At 44.9% G+C, this 19,154-nt stretch overlaps 1 protein-coding gene across 1 annotated transcript in view; it reads right to left on the bottom strand.

Annotated features, from left to right (window-relative positions):
• crocc2 (ciliary rootlet coiled-coil, rootletin family member 2) overlaps nt 1–19,154 on the bottom strand; it is a 300,372-nt gene that overhangs the window by 128,428 nt on the left and 152,790 nt on the right. Inside the window, exons 19-23 of the mRNA XM_043702904.2 lie at nt 11,665–11,792; nt 6,194–6,363; nt 5,320–5,499; nt 2,354–2,488; nt 2,075–2,218 (exon numbers count right to left, since the gene is read on the bottom strand). Of these exons, the coding sequence (XP_043558839.2) occupies nt 2,075–2,218; nt 2,354–2,488; nt 5,320–5,499; nt 6,194–6,363; nt 11,665–11,792 (757 nt within the window). The remainder of the gene's footprint in view (nt 1–2,074; nt 2,219–2,353; nt 2,489–5,319; nt 5,500–6,193; nt 6,364–11,664; nt 11,793–19,154) is intronic.

Genomic DNA, 19,154 nt, shown 5'->3' with positions numbered 1-19,154 from the left:
GATTTGATAGGTAGGGAGGGTGGAGCAGATAGGTTGGAAGGAAGATGGACAGGTTGGATAGGTCAAGAGGGCGAGTTGGAGGGTTGGATCTATGATGAGGTGGGGGGAGGAGAGATTTAGAAACTAGTGAAGTCGGCGTTGATGTCGTGTGGTTGAAGGGTCGTAAGGCGGAAGATGAGGCGTCCTTCCTCCAGTCATCGGGTGGCTTGGATTTGACCATGGAGGACGTCCAGGATTTACATGTCCTTTGTGGCGTGGTTGGCCACAAGGCAGTGGGTTTGTTTGATGCATGTGTCCCAAAGATGTTCCCTGAAACGCTCCACAAGCTGGCGACCTGTCTCCTCAATGTGGAGGAGCTCACTTCAAGAGCAAAGGACATAGTAGATGAGTTGTTTGGGTGTGCAGGAAAATCTCTCCAGAATGTTTGAAAGATCCTTTAGGACAATGGATGGAGGTGAGGAAGGAGGTGTGGGCACAGATTTTACACATCTTGTGGCAGCAAGGGAAGGTGCTGGAGTGGAGGGTGGGTTGGTAGGGGGCATGGACCTAACAAGGGAGTCGCAGAGAGAATGTTCTCTGGAACGCAGGCAGTGGTGGGGAGGGAAATGTATCTCTAGTGGTGGGGTTTGATTGTAGGTGGCGGAAATGGTGGAGGATAATGCACTGTATCTGGAGATTAGTAGGTAGAAGGTAAGACCAGGGGATGTTCTATTCTTGTTGTAGTTGGAGGGGTGAGGTTCAAGGGCAGAGATGTGGGAAGTGGACATCACTAACACCTTCCACCTTGACCTCAAGTTCACCTGGAACATCTCAGACACCTCCCTCCCCTTCCTGAATCTTTCCTCTCAATCTCTGGTAACCGACTCAACACAGGCATCTATTTCAAACCCCCACTCTCCTATTAATTGCTCAGTCCCCTTCCACCCCTGTGCCCCCTGCCCCACCCACATACATTCCTGATGAAGGTCTTATGCCAGAAACGTCGACTGTCCTGCTCCTTGGATGCTGCCTGACCAGCTGTGCTTTTCCAGCACCACACTTTTCGACTCTATAATGATTCTTTGTTGATCCGACGCTAAGAGCTATCTGTATGTCATTATTGATGCTTGGTTCTTTCCATAATTTCTCACCATCTCAGCAAGATTCTAAGTACAGAGCTTAATTGATAGTTCAAAAAAGTTATTGAAGAATTAGCTACCTTTAATATGGGGTTATGAGCAATGTCTGTTTTGATATGAGATTAAGTACTTGAAGGGTTTAAATGCTTCAATTAGACTTTTAAGAGTGGTGGCATTATTTTACAATTACGAAATCTGTAGTTGATATTCAGGCCACTATTTTATTTCATTAACATGGTTCATGAGGTCTGCCCATGGTGAATATTGGGTGAATCGGCAGGAAAAGTGCAAGGGCAAAGGATGGTGCATGGATGATCTGGGTTGGCATGAGTTAGCATGAAGTGGATTTGGGTGCTACAAGGAGACATTTGCCTGGCTTGAAGCCATGGCCTGGCATTATTATGGCATGGAGACATGGAAGGAGAATAAGCAATGTTGTGGAGGGTAATAAAATGAGAGAGGTGAGAGCTACAGGGAGTAATATTTAATACACAATTGACACATGTCCCTAAGAACAAAACTGGGCCTTTTAATACAACCCAGCATGGTATTAAACAGCCCTTGTGGTTACCTCCAATCTGCGTCTTGGAGCACTGGGCTCCATTCCATCCTTCACCTTCACTCTCTGGAATGAACATCAAGCCACTTGAGGGGGTTTCTCCTGAGATCACTATGGCAAGCCAGGAAATTTTCTGATTTGTGCTCAGGAGTGGAAACTTGAGCCATACACTACTTTGATACACTACTTTGCTCATAATGGAAAATTTATGGCTTCTTCTTTCCTCTTGATCTGTGCGACTCTGAATGAGATTGCCATGAAAGGCTATTGCTTCAGACAAACTGTGCATGTTGTTATAGTGCAGTAGCAGAGAGACATCCAGAAACATTAGGAATCCATTTAATCACACTCAAATTTGACTTTGAGAAAGGAAAGGCAGTTAAATGATTGAGCCTACCTCCCTGAGAGTTACTTCTCTCTGCCGTGATAAGTCTTTAAGCTGCTCATTCAGACCTTTGACCTGTCTCTCATGGGAGGCCACAGCTTCCTCAAACTGACCTCGGAAGGTCTTCAGCTCAGCATTAAGGTTGTTAATGGTGTTCTGGGTGAAAAGGAGAAGATGCAGGAGATTAGTCATTTTCAAGTCACTCTACAGTGTGGTCTTGGCTTCAATATTAACTCACTTTGAAAAGAAGAAAACAATGCATGAGGAAAGCAACCCTCGGCTGATTGTCACCTTGTCCTGCTCTTGCCGACTGTGTAACTCCCGTTTCACCCGATCGATTTCCATATTCGCGCTGCCAAGTTCACGTTGGGCCTGACTGAGTTTCTCCGACAGGATATTTTTCTCGGATTCTTTGAGACACAAGGCCTTAGAAAAGAAATACATCTGCTCAGCTGGTTATAAGGGAGCTTGATTCATTAGGCAGACTGACCAAGAAAAAGAACAGATGACCGCACAGAAAGAAAAAGAGCATCTGGTACAACTGATAGCCATACTTTTGTAACCAGTTGGATGGATGACATTTTCCACATCACAACAGCTCCAACCCTGATGGATGATGGATAGCCATTCCTATCAAACAATTTGCAGCTTCATCAATGCAGCAATGTTATCAGATGGTAACTCTATCATTAGTCACATTAGACTAACATTCCTTCCGACTGAAGGTGCAGATGGTGTTCCAGTGGGTAGCTGTAACCAAACTGGGATGAACCTCAAGTCTAATGGACGACCATACTTCCCAGTTTCCCAGAGCAGTAAGTCATTATGTCAATCCACCTGTACTTCCATTCATCCTGGAAAAGAACAAGTCGTTTCAGAGTCAATGTCTACCAAAAGTGTGTAAGGGGATGTCGACAGAGACTGTGTGCAAAACTCTGGAAGTATTGTAATGATTCCACAACAGACCATCATATTAAAACTTAACAATCTGTTTAGGGAGCTGTAACCTGTAATTTCTAATGTAGATAAAAATTTGTGTCTCCAGGGAACTTTAGAGTAAAACCACATGATTCCATTATTTTGAATGAACAATACTTTTCAAGTTAGAACAGTAATGTAATACCAAAGCCCAGAAAATGGATTAAAGGTGGTTATATATGCTTGAACACCCTCAGCATAAATCAAAGGTGATCAAGACAGATCCCACAGATTTCTCAGCATCTTTCCCAGATATTAATAAGATGACAGGGCACCAGATCTCATTAGGCTTCACAAGGGATTACAATTCTTCAGTAATGTCAATCTGGCCGCAAGGTACCCTCTCAAAAGCTGTTATGCTACTAACTGCTTCAAAAAGTGCTTCTGTTCTGGTTAATCACCTTCTGCACTGGTTCTAAGATCAGTTGGACTCTGAAACTGGACTCGGTATTCATAAGTATGGCCTCTGCTCTCAGACAGCTAGCTTTACTGTGCTAGTGCTGCCCCTGGCTTTCTCCCCATGAGTTTTAATCTTGCTCAGTTTCCATGAAACAGGTTTTGCTTGTGAGATGTCAACCCCCTTCTATTCTCTCAGTTATACTGAAGTATCGATGTGAACAGGCCACTTCCAAGCCCCTGGTGGTTTCTCCCAAAACAGAGTCAGTGACTTTCTTACTTTCTCAGCTCCCAGGTCTTTGTCTGAATACCGACTCCAACCCATAGCCACCTACAAACTCCTGGAACCTCTTCCCAAGTTTGTTTGAACGATTTAGAACCATTTTAACTACCTTCAACTCTTCAATGAGTTTCCCCTGTATACTTGAGCTGTCTTCCCAGCAAGACAGCTAACCACAGCACTCCTTAAAAAAAAATGAAATCTCCATCTCCTCCCTTCCCATCCTTACCTTCAGTGTCTGCCTGTCTACCGCTTGTTCAGTGAACTGCCCTATGTGACTTATCGAAAATTTGGCAATAAACTCTGCCCCTATAACTGGGCAGAATCAGTCCAGTTATTCCAGGGAAAATAACCTTCCATGTGGAATGTGACGTCACACCTTACATCTGTGCAGGAGAAGGTATGATGTCACATTCCACACGGAAGGTTGTTTTCCCTGGAATAACTGGACAGATAAGCAATGGAGCTCACCAGAGGTGGCAAGGACAGTTGGGTTCATGCAGACATTGATTGTGCACGGGAGCGATGCAAACAGGCTGGGGTTCTCTGATTCATATCATGGGTTTAATTTTCTGCACAACAGTCCTTTAAGGGATGTTGCCAACAGCACAAAAAAAAATTAACAATTTATTCATTTGTAAGACGTGGGTGTCACTGGCTGGCCAGCATTTATTGGCTGTCCCTCCAACTGACTGGCTTGTTAGGCCACTTCACAGTCCACCACATTGCCAGACCAGGTGAGGATGGCAGATTTCCTTCCCGGAATGACTTTAGTAAACCAGATTAGCTTTCCCCTCCAACAATCATTCCAGGATCATCAGTAGATTCTTAATTCTAGATACTTCATTTTTATTGAATTCAAGTTCCATCTGCTGCTGAGGCAGGATTTGAACATGGGTCCCCAGAATGTTGGCTGAGTGTCCTGGGATATTAGTCTACCAATAATACCACTCGGCCATCGCCTCCGCTCTTCACACAAGAGATTGAAAGAATCAGCCTCTGACTGGTCATTAAATTAAACTAGAATAAAGTGTTACATTTACAAAGGAAACTGCAGTCTTGGCTCATAATTGTCTCATCGGGGGTCAATTAAAGTGCGGCAGAGGGATTCAATTAAACAATAACATCAGCACACATATGGAGTTGTTTTACCAACCACAAGCAAATAGCAGGTGCAGTTTAGGAGCTGAGTGTCAGTGGGAAGCTTTAGCTATCACACGGCAAGACTGCTGGAATGCTTGTAAGTCCAAGCTGGAAGACCCCAGTCCAACCAATTTACATTCTATGCAGCAGACTAGAGAGGTGGCAGAAGGAAGCTGTCAGGGATCTGCCAAAACCAATCTGCAACCGGAGTGCCTCCTTCCTATAAATCCTCCCCTTCACCGCGTGGAAAAATGTGACCTTTCCTCCTTTAACCACATGTGTTATCCTCTGTAATCTGTGTAACATCACTTCAATTTTTAGAACATGATGCTTGGGGAATATAGTCCCACACTTCAGTTCCATGGACTGTCTCCAAGTATTGCACATTACACAGCTCTGTACTACAATCCCGTGGAGTATCTTGTATGGGGATGTTTAAAGACACCAACATGTTCTTTACCTGCTGTTTCTGGCTCTCTGCCTGGATCAGACTCTCGTCCCTCTCCTTTTGTAAAATGAGGATTTCTTCAGTTAGCTCCTCCTTCTCTTCTGCAAAGCGGGTGGCCAGGTCTTCACGTTCAAGTTGAAAGCGTTGAATGGCTTCATCCCTCTCGGAGGTCAGCTCAAGGCGTAGGATCTCCTGGAGGCAGCATGGAATGGTGTATGTCAGTCTGGAGCCAGTTGACAATATCTATAACCCCCACCCTTAGAAAGTTCAACATCAGACTTTGATTCAACAAATTTACATAGACACACTTAGTCAATCCTTTTACAGACTTCATCTTTGTTTGGAATGCTGCATGTGACAATTTCAAACCCTGTTTCAGGCTAAGTGGCGTAAAGGCTTATTGCTTTGTTTAAATCCATTCACAGGATGAGGGCGAGCTCAGCATTTAATGCCCTTCCCAGAGAGCAACTACATTGCTGTGGGTTTGGAGTCGCATGTCACCCAGACCAGGTAAGGGTGGCAGTTTCCTTTCCTGAAAGACATCAGTGAGCCAGGAGGGGTTTTCCGACAATCGATTGGTGGTCATTGTGCCCAGAATATTAACCCAGGTCTCCAGATTAACACTCCAGTGATAAAACTGCGAGGCCATCCCTCTCCTGCAAGCGACTAAGTATTGATTGTCAATTGCACACAATTCCTTGGACTTACTCACTAACTTTGGAAACAACAGAATTTTCACACAGCAAAATGAATGTTAATTTTGGGTTAATTTATGTGGAAGCAGATTAAGTAGGTTGCTAGTCTGTTACATAGGGCAGATAGAGTAGACTGTGTGTATCAAGAGTGGAAAGTTCGACTTCGCTATTGCTACTTCTTCAAGTCATGCCTTTTCTTTCCGGAGACGTTCAACGTCCTCATCATGGACCAACTTCTCATTGTTCAGTGAGAGCTTGGCCTCCTGCTCGACTTGATTCAGTTTCTGTTGCAATAGCTCTTTATCCCGTTCAAAGTTGATCAGCTGTTGCTCCAACTCCTTGTGGGCACTGTCAATCTCCACTGAAATAAATAAAGCAATGACAATCATTTTTTTTTCTGAAACAGCACTGTTCAGATATATCTCAGCACAGTCTGGATTCAAACAAGTGCATCGTAACTGGGTACAGTAGGATTGGTTTGGCCAGATGGAGGATGCAAAGTATCTGAGTATGGTAGGGTAGGTGGTGTTCAACTGAGGGTACAGCGCATCTCACAGAAGCGTATAAAATTCTAAAAGGAGTAGAAAGGTTAGATGCGGGAAGCATGTTCCCCATGGTCATTGAGTCCAGAACTGGGGTCATAGTTTAAGGATAAAGAGTAAATCTTTTAGGGCTCAGATGAAGAAAAAGTTCTACATCCAAAGAGTGGTGAGCCTGTGGAATTTCCTATCACCGAAAATGGTTCAGGCCGACACATTGAATGTTTTCAAGAAGGATGTTGTTAGAGCTCCTGTGGCTAAGGGATCAAGGAATTTGGAGGGGTGTGGTGGAAGTGAAATTAATGTATTGGGCTCGATGATCGGCCATGATCATAAGGAATGGCAAAGCGGGCTTGAGGGGTCGAATGGCCTCTGCTTGCTCCGATCTTCTATGTTTCTATGTATCTGGATATGGTAGGGTTGGTTATCCAACTGAAGGTGCAGTGTATCTGGGTACTTTAGGATAGCCAGTGCAAGCAAGAAAAGAATGAACAATTTATCTGGATGGTGCTTCCAATGTAATATCTGCTTACACACTGGGTGTCAATTTTGTTTGATAATGCTCCTGTGAGGTGCCTTTGGGTGCTTTTCCATACAAGTAGCTATATAAATGCAAATTGTTGAATTCAGAAAAGCCACTATGTAAATGCAACTCCTTTATTTTCTTGAGTTGAAAAATGTGGTGCTGGAAAAGCACAGCAGGTCAGGCAACATCTGAGGAGTAGGACAGTCGATGTTTCGTCCATTAGCCCTTCATCAGGAATGTGTCAGGAAGCGGGTCGTGTGGTAACACATTCCACATTCTTATCACACTGTGACTTCAGAAATTTCCTTGAAAACCCTAACTGGATCTATGAATTTATATTTTTATATATTTTGCTTTCAGACTCCCATTGTGGAAAGAATGTATTGATGCACAGTGTATCAAACCCTTTCATTATCCAAACCATCTATCAGCCCACTCTCTGCCTTCAGTTTTTCAAAGAAAAGAACTCAAACATCTTCAGTTTTTCCTGATAGTTATATCTTCCCAGTTTTGGAAGCCACTGGCTGAGCAGCACTTAATGTCAGCCTCCATTGTGCTTAAGTCAAAAGTGTGCATTGGGAAAGAAAATAGATGGGGCTGGAAGTGGAAAAGACAAGTGTCTTGATCTGTGAGGGCTGTGGCTGCAGGACTCACCAAGATGAGGTCCTGTAATGGGAAACAACATTACACACAGAGCCATGCACTCTACGAGGTATGGAGGTATGGGGTTTCTAATCCCTGACCATTCTAATGCATTGGGCCCTGCTGGTTATGTACCTCCCTGCCCCAGACATCACTGTCTACCACAGTCCCTTTACACATAGAGGTCGAGGAAAGAACAGGGACATTGTAGGGTGAGCAGCAATGGTGTCAGCGTTATCCACTGCCCTGTATACGCCTTGTTCATCTTGCTTCCACAGACTGCAGCAGGGTCTAAGCACAGACGGAAAATCACGGCACCATCCACACCTTCTCTGACAAGTTCAGAATCTGTATGTGAATGAGCAGGGCAGCCTCAGAGTGCCAGCTGTAGTCTGGGTGCACAGCAGCCTTTTAAGTATGGCTCAGGTGATAGGATCTTTCATCGGATATCCTGCAAGTGGTGAATTGGTCCAGGAATAATGTGTAGTAAGATGGGAATAGAATTGAACACAAATGATGGCATAGGGGTGGATTTGGTTAATGACGTGGATGTGGTGAGAGCTGGCAAGACATTTCACCAGGCCTTGCAGTGAGAGTCCCTCTATTAATCTCACATGTACCCAAAACAATGCAAGATTCAGCCAAATGTTACATATATATTCAAATGAATTTGCAAGTGACACAGCCATTCTGTAAGTTCACTATTGTCTTCTTGTGGTTGGTCACATTCTTTCTTCTTGTTGGAGTTGTTCACAAATTGAGAGATCCCACTTCTAATTCATGGCTCTAGATCAATTCACTTATATTGTGAACAACAGTGGTCCCTGTACTAATCCCTACAGAAAATCATTTCCTATATTTTGCACAATTTGAGCGGCTCCCCTTAGCACCATCTGTTTCCTGTTTTGTAACCAGCTTGTTATCCATTTTGCTATTTATCTTGTGAATTCAGACAGGCTGATGTTAGCATTCAGACTATCTGGTACTTATTTTTGAAAGAGAATTCTATGATTACTTGAAAAGGAAATATTTACAAGGCTATGAGGAAAAGGCAGGGAGTTGCACTGGACAGTCTGCTCTTGCAGAGAACCATAATGGATCGAAGGGCCTCCTTAAGCGCTGGAACCATCCATATTATAAGCTAAATGCAGGTTGGAAAGGAGTTAATAGAATCCTTAAAGTGTGGAAACAGGTCCTTTGGCCCACCAAGGTCCACACCGACCCTCTAATGAGTAACCTACCCAGACCCTACTGCTCTACATTTACCCGTGACTAATGCACCTAGCCCACACATTCTTGAACACTATTGACAATTTAGCATGGTCAATTCACTTAACCTGCACATCTTTGGATTGTGGAAGGAAACCCACGCAGACACGGGAAGAGTGTGCAAACTCCACACAGTCGGCCAAGTCTAGAATCGAACCCAGGTCCCTGGTGCTGTGAGGCAGCAGTGCTAATCACTAAGCCACTGTGCCGCCCCCGTGGACCTGGAAATTTCAACAGTAGCCTATCTACTGTCAGTACACCTGCCCTGACACTGGTGGTGTGGGAGACATCGGTTACCTGCCTGTGGCCCAACTGAGGGCTGTAAGTGGGCAATTGATGCTCAGTTAAGGGAGGCATCTCATTGTCACACTGATGAAGTGGACAATGGGAAGGGTCTGCACTCAATGTGTTACCCAATAGAATTAAGCATGCAGCTGATGCAGGATGGAATGGGAGGTCTGCTTCATCTGCCCCTACCCCGGTGATCCACTCCCTGTTCACAAACCCTGGGCATCCTGTATCAATTGGAAGCTGCCCTTCCACAGTTTTGCCTTCCCACATCTACCCTGGTCACCGCCTTGTTTATATGCTGGGCCTCATAAAATCATAGAATGCCTACAGTATGGAAACATGCCCCTCGCCCCGACACATCCACCCTCTGAAGAGTGACTCACCTAGACCCCATTCCCCTATATTTACCCTGACTAATGCACCTAACCTACACATTCCTGAGCACTATGGGCAATTTAGCAAGGCCAATCTACCTAACCTGCACATCTTTGGACAGTGGGAGGGAACTGGAGCACCCAGACAAAACACACGCAGACACAGGGGAGAATGTGCAAACTCCACACAAACAGTCACCCAAGTCTGGAATCAAACCTGGGCCCCTGGCACTGTGAGGCAGCGGTGCTAACCACTGAGCCATCGTCCATCAGCCATGCTCTGGAGAGATCTCAGAGTGACCCGCATGGTTAGGGTCCATTGCTGAATGCTACCTCCATGACCTACTGCAGTGACCATCTCTCCAGCTGATGTGCACAGCTGGCAGCTGCAATGGGAGACAGACAGAAGTGCTGCCTCATAGCAGCTGCATTGTCAAAAACATTGAAACAGAGTGAGCAAGCTCTTGTGGTGAAGTGTCTCTACCTTGAGGCCTAGATTCAAGCCCCACCTGCTCTACAGGTGTGTTATAAGATCTCTAAGCAGGTAGATTAGAAAATAAATAAAATGATGAGAGCTGAGCTCATGGGATGGCTCCTCAGTATGAAACATAACTTTCTGATTCTATATTACATCAGCTGCATTATCCCTGCTACTCCTTCTGTTACTTCTTCTAAGAAATCACTGGGGTTGGTCCAGAATGAGTATCCTATTTGGAAATTGTGGTGATCATTCTTTGATATTTTTCCAATTGCTTGAGGCTTTTCTACACAGCTTTAGGTAAAGTTTTCATAAACTTTTTACACTGATGATCTGCAGTTCGCTCAAATTGTTCTACTCCCTTTTAAAGTATAATAAATACATTAGCTTTTTGAAAGTCTACTGGCACTAATCCCTTTGAAATGAGATTTACATATCAGCAGTCCTGTTACCATAGAATCCCTACAGTGTGGAAACAAGCCATTTGGCCCAAACGTCCACACTGACTCTCCAAAAAGTTACCCACCCAGACTCGTTCCCCTGCCCTATTGCTGTACATTTACTCCTGACAAATGCACATAACCTACATAACCCTGAACACTATGGGCAATTTAGCATGACCAACTCACCTAACCTACACATCTTTGGTTTGTGGGAGGAAACTGGAGCACCCAGAGGAAACCTACACAGACATAGGGAGATTGTACAAGCTCTACACAGAGAGTCACCCAAGGCAGGAATCGAACCCAGGTCCCTAGCGCTGTTAGGCAGCAGCGCTAACCACTGAGCCACAGTGCTGCCTTTTTCTATGAATATTTGAAGATGCACAGATGCAACCCATTTCAACTAGGATTCAACACTCAAGTTTGATTTGTTTATTTATTATCACCCCACTTCAGATTTAACCGATTCCCTACGATGCAAGATTATTTTTTGCTTCTGTCACACCCACCTGTGGCTGATATTGAGGCAAATTAATTATCTACTATTTCTGTCAACATCTTTACCTGCAAGCTCATCTTGCTCATCCCAAAGTCATCCTTTGTAAATCCTTATTTTAATCTAATTAATTATGTGTTTGTAAAATGATTTATCATGAAAAATTAATTTTGCAGTTCCTCTTTGCCTTCCTAATTGCTTTTCAACTTCTTTTCCAATTTCTTTCCATTCCCATTTTTAAAAGTAAAACATTCACCCTTATCCTGCTGTATAGAAGGTTGATCAACTGAGACCAAAATGTTGCTTGGTGCAGTGAATTGGTGATTCTATTTTGAGGGTGCAGTTTGGCTGGGTACATTAGATGGATATTAAAACGTAAGGCATAAAATTGCTGAGTGCAATGGGTAAATTGGCTTTGTTGGTACAGTACATAATGAGGGAGGAACTAAACATGTACTGAATACCAGCTGGTTTAAGAATGTACAAAGAATGAAGCTATTCTATTAGGCATGTGATAATCTACATGCACCTTTTAAATTCACACACAAAATATGCACAGGCATATATATAAAAATGGGGAATCATACATTAAAATATATACAACCTAGAAGTGATTCCTTAGCAAGGATGATGGTCTGGTTCTCTCCTTCTAACTGCTCCTTACGAGCTTCCAACTGTTGAGCTAACTGCTGGGATTCAAACAAGCTGGTCTCCAAGGCTTCCTTATCTGCCCTGAAACAAACAAATTTCAAAACTCAGCAAGATCACAGGGTCATGATGATAAGTCAAAAGCATATATCAGCACAACACACCAGACAGCATTGTGGGCCACTTCAAGGAAATGGATTTTCAAATTGATCACATTTTGGAGCCATACATTTTGTGCCTCCACTAAAGTCATAGAGATGTACATCACAGAAACAGACCCTTCAGTCCAACCTGTCCATGCCGACCAGATATCCCAACCCAATCTAGTCCCACCTGCCAGCACCCGGCCCATATCCCTCTAAACCCTTCTTATTCATATACCCATCCAGATGCCTTTTAAATGTTGCAATTGTACCAGCCTCCACCACTTCCTCTGCAGCTCATTCCATACACGTACCACCCTCTGTGTGAAAAAGTTGCCTTTTAGGTCCCTTTTATCTCTTTTCCCTCTCACCCTAAACCTATACCCTCTAGTTCTGGACTCCCCCACCCCAGGAAAAAGACTTTGTCTACTTATCCTATCCGTGCCCCTCATCGTTTTATAAACCTCAATGAGGTCACCCCTCAGCCTTTGACACTCCAGGGAAAACAGCCCCAGCCTATTCAGCCTCTCCCTATAGCTCAAATCCTCCAACCCTTGCAACATCCTTGTAAATCATTTCTGAACCCTTTCAAGCTTCATAATATCTTTCCGATAGGAAGGAGACCAGAATTGGACAAATATTCCAACAGTGGCCTAACCAACATCCAGCCACAAGACCTCCCAACTCCTTAACTCAATACTCTGACCAATGTAGGAAAGCATACCAAACACCTTCTTTACTATCCTATCTGCCTGCGACTCTACATTCAAAGAATATGAACCTGCACTCCAAGGTCTCGTTGTTAAGCAACACTCCCTAGGACCTTACCATTAAGTGTATAAGTCCTGCTAAGATTTGCTTTCCCAAAATGTAGCACCTCGCATTTATCTAAATTAAACTCCATCTGCCTCTCCTCAGCCCATTGGCCCATCTGGTCAAGATCCCGTTATAATCTGAGGTAACCTTCTTTGTTGTCCATTACACTTCCAAATTTGGTGTCATCTGCAAACTTACTAAATATACCTCTTATGTTCGCATCCAAATCATTTATATAAATGATGAAAAGTAGTGGACTCAGCACCGATCATTGTGGCACTCCACTGGTCACAGGCCTCCAGTCTGAAAAACAACCCTCCAGCACCACCCTCTGTCTTCTACTAAGCTTGTCTATATCCACCTCTGTAATGTCAAATAGATCCAAACCAAACACTGAAGTAGGAAGCTTGATAGCATTTCCCCTTAATAAAAACTGAAAGAACCTTGGACGCTGTAAATCAGAAACAAAAACAGAAATTGCCAGTAAAGCTCAGCATGTTTGGCTGTTTCTATGGAGAGAAATCAGAGTTAATGTCGAATGACCCTTCTTCAGAATTTCCCCTTGCAAGGTTTGTTCACAGGTTGCAGCTTTACAGATCTCTGCCTTCTAACTCAGTATTCCTGCTCACCCACCTAATGGCTATCCCCCATCCTTCAACCAATGCCAAACACCTATGAGTGTTCAACAGAAAAATCGACCAACCATTACCACATAATGCCACCCCAACTTCAACTCTGCCTCAGCATTTGCTGCTGCAAATCTTTCCAGCAAGACCTGATCAATAGCACACAGCCAGTGTGAGGAAGAGTTTTCCTCAGGGAGACCAAGGCTAAGTGAGTAAATCTGGAAGCTTCATTCAAAGTGTAAATTAAACTCATCGAACATGAAAAAAGCTTCTTTGGTCCAATTCATCCATACTGACCAAGTTTCCCAAACTAAATTAGACTCATTTGCCTGTGTTTGGCCCATATCTCTCTAGACATTTCCTAGTCATGTACCTATCCAAATGTCTTTCAAATGCTGTAACGCCACCTGCATCTACCATTTCCTCTGGCAGTTGATTCCACACATGATCCACCCGATTTGTGAGAAGTTACCATTCAGGTCCCTTTTAAATCTTTTCTCTGCTCACCTTAAGATTATGACCCCTAGTTTTGGACTTCCCCACCCTAGAGAAAAGACCTTTGCTATTCACCTCATCTATCCATGATTTTATAAACCTTGATAAAGGTAAACCTTCAACCTCCTACACTCCAGTGAAGAATGTCCCAGACCATCCACCCTGTCCTTATAACTCAAACTCCCCCCGTCGTGGTAACATGCTTGTAAATAATGTTTTTCTAATTCAATTCTAGGATAAAAATCAGATTCTGACCTCAAACCCATAGCCTTTAAGTAAGTTAAATAGCCTGGCTACACAGGCCACTACCTGATAACAGCTGTTATCTATCAATCACTCAAAATCCCTTGCCTGAACAAAGTGTAGATTATGAAAACAGGAAATTAATGTGAGAAGTGACTTTCATCACAGCACCATGTAAGAAAGGGAATTTTTTTCAGTGTGTGGTTAGTAAAGATGCATTCACTGTAAGGAACTCTTTGCTAGAGAGAGAGAGAGAGATAGTGATTATCCCTGGGAATTGGTGCACAATGGGATTCAGTCCTGGGTAAAAAAAGAGGTGCTTTAAGTAAGGTTCACTATAAATAATAGTGTGTGGGGTTTGCTGAAGGATTGTGCGAATGTGTTTTTCTCTTTTAAACTTTCTTAGTAATTTCATTGCCTGGTAAGAAAATGCTATAAGGGACTGTCTTTAAACTGCTGTAAATTAGAAAAGCATATCATTTTTAAAGGAGCTACAATTGGAGTTACATGAGCACACCAAGAATAAGAGAAAGTCAGGGCCAGTGTAATAAAGCAAATGAACTTTTATTCTGCTTTGGATTACTTAATGTAAAGGAAGTAACATTAAAAAAGGCTGCACTGTGAAGTAGTTGGCCTGTGGGAAGTCATGGGTCTCATTGGTGACCAAGATGACAAAGTGTGCTAGCTGCAGAAACCTGAGCTTTGGGTTTCAGAGACTGAATGGTGGCTGCAGTCACCATGGTGTATGGGCATGGCTGAGGGTGACATGGATGTGGCACAGGGAGGTGGGCATACCACAGCTTGAGGGTCCTGAGGCAGAAAGGAAATGGGCGACTGCTAGCCTGTCCAAGAGAAACAGTCAGGTCGTCTTATGCTTGAAACGTCGATTCTCCTGCTCCTCAGATGCTGCCTGACCGGCTGTGCTTTTCCAGCACCACACTCTACGACGCTTGATCTCCAGCATCTGCAGTGCTCACTTTCTCCCAGGTCTCCCTTGAGGTCAGCCTTCGAGAACCTGCACATGAATCAGTTTGGGAAGCTGAAGGTGGTGCTGATTCCTCAGGGGAGTGCAGTCGGAACCATGTTTGTGGCAGCACAACATGCTCTGACTGTATAGGAGGGGAACAAGAAGAAAGGAAGAGCAATAATGATAGGGATTCGTTAGTCAGGGGAACATACAGGAGGTTCTGTAACCGTGAGCGTGACTCCAGAGCGGTGTGGTGTCTCTCTGGTGTCTGGAATGTCACAGAGTGACTGCGGGACACTCTTTGGGAGGGTGAACAACTAAGAGGGCATGGTCTATGATGCAGAGGGGCTGGTGTTGGACTGGTCTATGAGAATATCAATAATTTAGGCAGGAAGTAGGATTTGTTCCTGCAATCAGAATTTGGGAAGCTGTGTAGGAAATTAGCAACCGGAACCTCAATGTCATAATGTCCAGATTACTTCCAGTATCTCATAAGACAGATAAGATAGCTGAATGAATGAATGGAATGATGGTTCAGGAGAGAGGGCTTTAGACTCCTGTGTCAGGCTCGACTGAGAGAGATGGCAACGGTCTGAGCAAATGGGTTGCACCAGAACAGAGCTAGGCATTTTTCTAATGAGAGGACTTTAAATGAAATCAACACAGGTCTGGAAACCAAGAGGGAAGATTTGCCAAGAATTTTAGATTTGAAAATTATTTCCAGAGACAAACAGAACTGTCATAGAGAATAGTAAGTTAACAGGTAAAGCTGGAATAAGGAAAAAAGTCGTGAAATCTGAATCAGGGTGCCACTACGTGTGTGTGAAATCCAGAAGTGAAGTTAATAAAGACTGGGCAATTACAGGTACAGACTACAATGTGGAACTATGATGTTGTGGTGATATCTAGGAGTTCGGAAAGCTGGCGGTTGTGGAGGTGGTGGATGGTGTGGGGGGGTGGGGGGGGAGGGTGAATGATTGTAACAAGGTCATCGAGGTGCACCTCTTAGAATATGAGTTCCCTGATTCAGGCTGCTAACTTGGTCCAATCAGGGACGCCTGGCTGACAGATATAAACAGGAGTGATCCCCTGCAACCGCAGATTGAGGTGGTTCACGGACTCCCAGCCCAACTGCTTGTTCTGTGGTGCTGTGGAGTCCGTGGACCATGTATATACTGGGTGTGGTCATTTGCACTCCCTTTTTGATTTTCTGAAAAACCGCCTCCTCTGCTTTTGGTTGCACTTCAGTCCCACGCTCCTGATCTTCGGGCACCCGGTACGGAGGAGGGAGGGCAGGTCTGAAGATCTCCTCATGGGTCTGCTCCTGGGCCTGGCCAAACTGGCCATAAACAGGTCCAGGCAGCAGGAGGGGGTCGTTAGGGCTGACTGCCTGCCCCTCTTCCGCGGTTACGTTAGAGCCCGGGTGTCCTTGGAGAAGGAGCACGCGGTGTCCACCAACACCCTGGAGTTGTTCAGGGGGAGGTGGGCGCCGCGGGGAGTGGAGTGCATTATTTCCCCCTCCAACGCTATTTTGATTTAGTCCGTACCCTCCCCTTCACTGTTTTGATCACACAGCACTGCCCTTTGATGTGAAGGCACTGCTTGTCACTGGCCACTCAGGTGTTTTCCTATCTTCCTGGTGGTGGAAATTGAATAAAGATTCGTGCACTTTGTATCTTTCACTGTGTCTCACACCTGCACACACACACCATGGGTGCTGGGGGGAAAAAAATAAGCACTGTGGGAGTAAAAAAAAAGAAAAAGTAAGAAGATAAATAGTAGATTAAGGGCACTAGAGAAGAAAAAAAAATAAACAGGAGTGATCCCCTGCAACCGCAGATTGCGGTGGTTCACGGACTCCCAGCCCAACTGCTTGTTCTGTGGTGCTGTGGAGTCCGTGGACCACGTATATATTGGGTGTGGTCATTTGCACTCCCTTTTTGATTTTCTGAAAAATCTCCTCCTCTGCTTTTGGCTGCACTTCAGTCCCACGCTCCTGATCTTTGGGCACCTGGTACGGAGGAGGGAGGGCAGGTCTGAAGACCTCCCCGTGGGTCTGCTCCTGGGCCTGGCCAAACTGGCCATCAACAGGTCCAGGCAGCGGGCCGTGGAGGGGGTCGTTAGGGCCGACTGCCTGCCCCTCTTCCGCGGTTACGTTAGAGCCCGGGTGTCCTTGGAGAAGGAGCACGCGGTGTCCACCAACACCCTGAAGTTGTTCAGGGAGAGGTGGGCGCCGCAGGGAGTGGAGTGCATTATTTCCCCCTCCAACTCTAATTTGATTTAGTCCCTACCCTCCCCCTCACTGTTTGGTCACACAGCACTGCCCTTTGATGTGAAGGGCAGTGTCTGTCACTGGCCACTTGGTGTTTCTTTCCTTCCTGGTGGCGGGAATTGAATAAAGATTTGTACACCTTGTGTCTTTCACTGTGTCTCACACCTGCACACACAATATGGGTGCGGGATAAAAATAAGCACTACCGCACTTAGGTGGTAGTGTGGGGTAAAAAAAAACAGGAGTGTCATGGGTTCTATTCACCATGAGAGCTGGCTCTGAGGGAGCTGGATCAGTGTGGAGTGAAGAGAAGGACTCTGCTCTCTCAAGGGAAGAGGAGACTAAAAAAATAAAAAATAAATAAACAGGAGAATCAGACATCCTGACACTCTGACAGTTGGCTCTGACGAAGCTGGATCAGTGTCAAGGACTCACCATTTGTGTCAGGGAACTGACTTTGTGCTGGCTGGGCCAGTCAGTGTGTTACTGCTGCTGTTGGTTTCTGTTTGCTTTTAGAGGAAATCTGATTCCTGAACTGGCTGGATTATATAGCCAGGAGAAATTGAGGACTGCAGATGCTGGAGATCAGTGTCGAGAGTGTGTTGCTGGGAAAGCGCAGCAGGTCAGGCAGCATCTGAGGAGCAGGAGAATCGACGTTTTGGGCATAAGACCTTAGCCAGTTTGTTAACTGGTATTCCTTTTTATTGCGGACTGATTTCTAAACTGCCTGATCCACACAGTCAATGTGTTTCAGGTGTAACTCAATTCCATTAGGGAACTGTTGTTTCACTGGCTGGTGACAGCCTGTGTGCTACTCTTTTCTCTCTTACTTTGAGAAAAGGATAATGTTGAATTTGAGTCAGGGCTTAGCCCTTACACTCTAGTTTTCTTTGTTTTTTGTATGTGTCTTCACTGTGTTTTAGTGTTTGGACTGAGCCCCTGTGAGAAAGTACAATTTTCAGATGAGCTGTTCCTGTGGGTAGGCCTGGCCCTGGGACTGGGCCTCCGCAAAGACTGAACACCTGTGTGTGGGCTGCATCCTGGAGTTCGGGAGTAGACCCTGCCTTCGGAAGCGAACCAAACCCCTGTGAGTTGACAGCACCTTTACAATGTACAATGTTCCTGTGAGTGGGCCCGGTTCTCTATGGGTGGGCCAGGACTCGATGGAGACTGAACACCTGTGTGCTGTGGGGTGTGCATTTGCCACCTTTAGGAGTGGACTCTGCCCTTGGTTGTGGACTCTGTTTTTAAAAATGGACTCTGCAATTTGGAGTGGACTCCATTTCTGACAAGGCGCTTTGTATACTGGATTGGACTCTGTCGCTGGGAATGAACTCTATATTTTGAAGAGAACTGTTTATTGGAATGAACTCTGTATTAGAAGGGACTCTGTTTGTTGATAATTGACTCTGTTTTGTTCTTTATTGGGGATATCACCCGCACTGTCTTTTGTGTCGCTGGGTCTAGCAGGCCTCACTGTGAGCTGGGAGGCTCATAGGTCGTCCTGAAAGCTGTCACCCCGAAAGCCGGAGGGTGGGTAGACCGTGCTGTGAACATGAAGGTGGGTAGGCTGCCCCGATGCCGGTCACCCTGAGAGCTGTCATCATGGGGGGATTGGGGAAACAGGACAGGGTGCCTTAGAGTGGCTGGAAGGTGGGAAGGACGGGTGGTTTGCTGGGTTGGGTCTGTATTCTATGCATTGTTTTTTAATCTAATTGGACTGTCTTATATGTATTTGTTACTGTTACTGTTCTGTGATGACTAAAAGTGGGATTTAAGGTTTGTCCTCCTTTCCCTGAAAACTGATTGAATGGTCGGGTTTGGGGCCTGGCCTAGCCGCTCCTCTCTCTTGTAAATTGCTGCTTCTCTGTATACAGCTGTTAA

The sequence above is a fragment of the Chiloscyllium plagiosum genome, unplaced genomic scaffold (genome assembly GCF_037043375.1).
Source record: "Chiloscyllium plagiosum isolate Xiang-an unplaced genomic scaffold, Cpla_swu_hap1 HiC_scaffold_13, whole genome shotgun sequence".
Classification (NCBI taxonomy): Eukaryota; Metazoa; Chordata; class Chondrichthyes; order Orectolobiformes; family Hemiscylliidae; genus Chiloscyllium; species Chiloscyllium plagiosum.
This window is presented reverse-complemented; position numbering and strand designations above follow the sequence as displayed.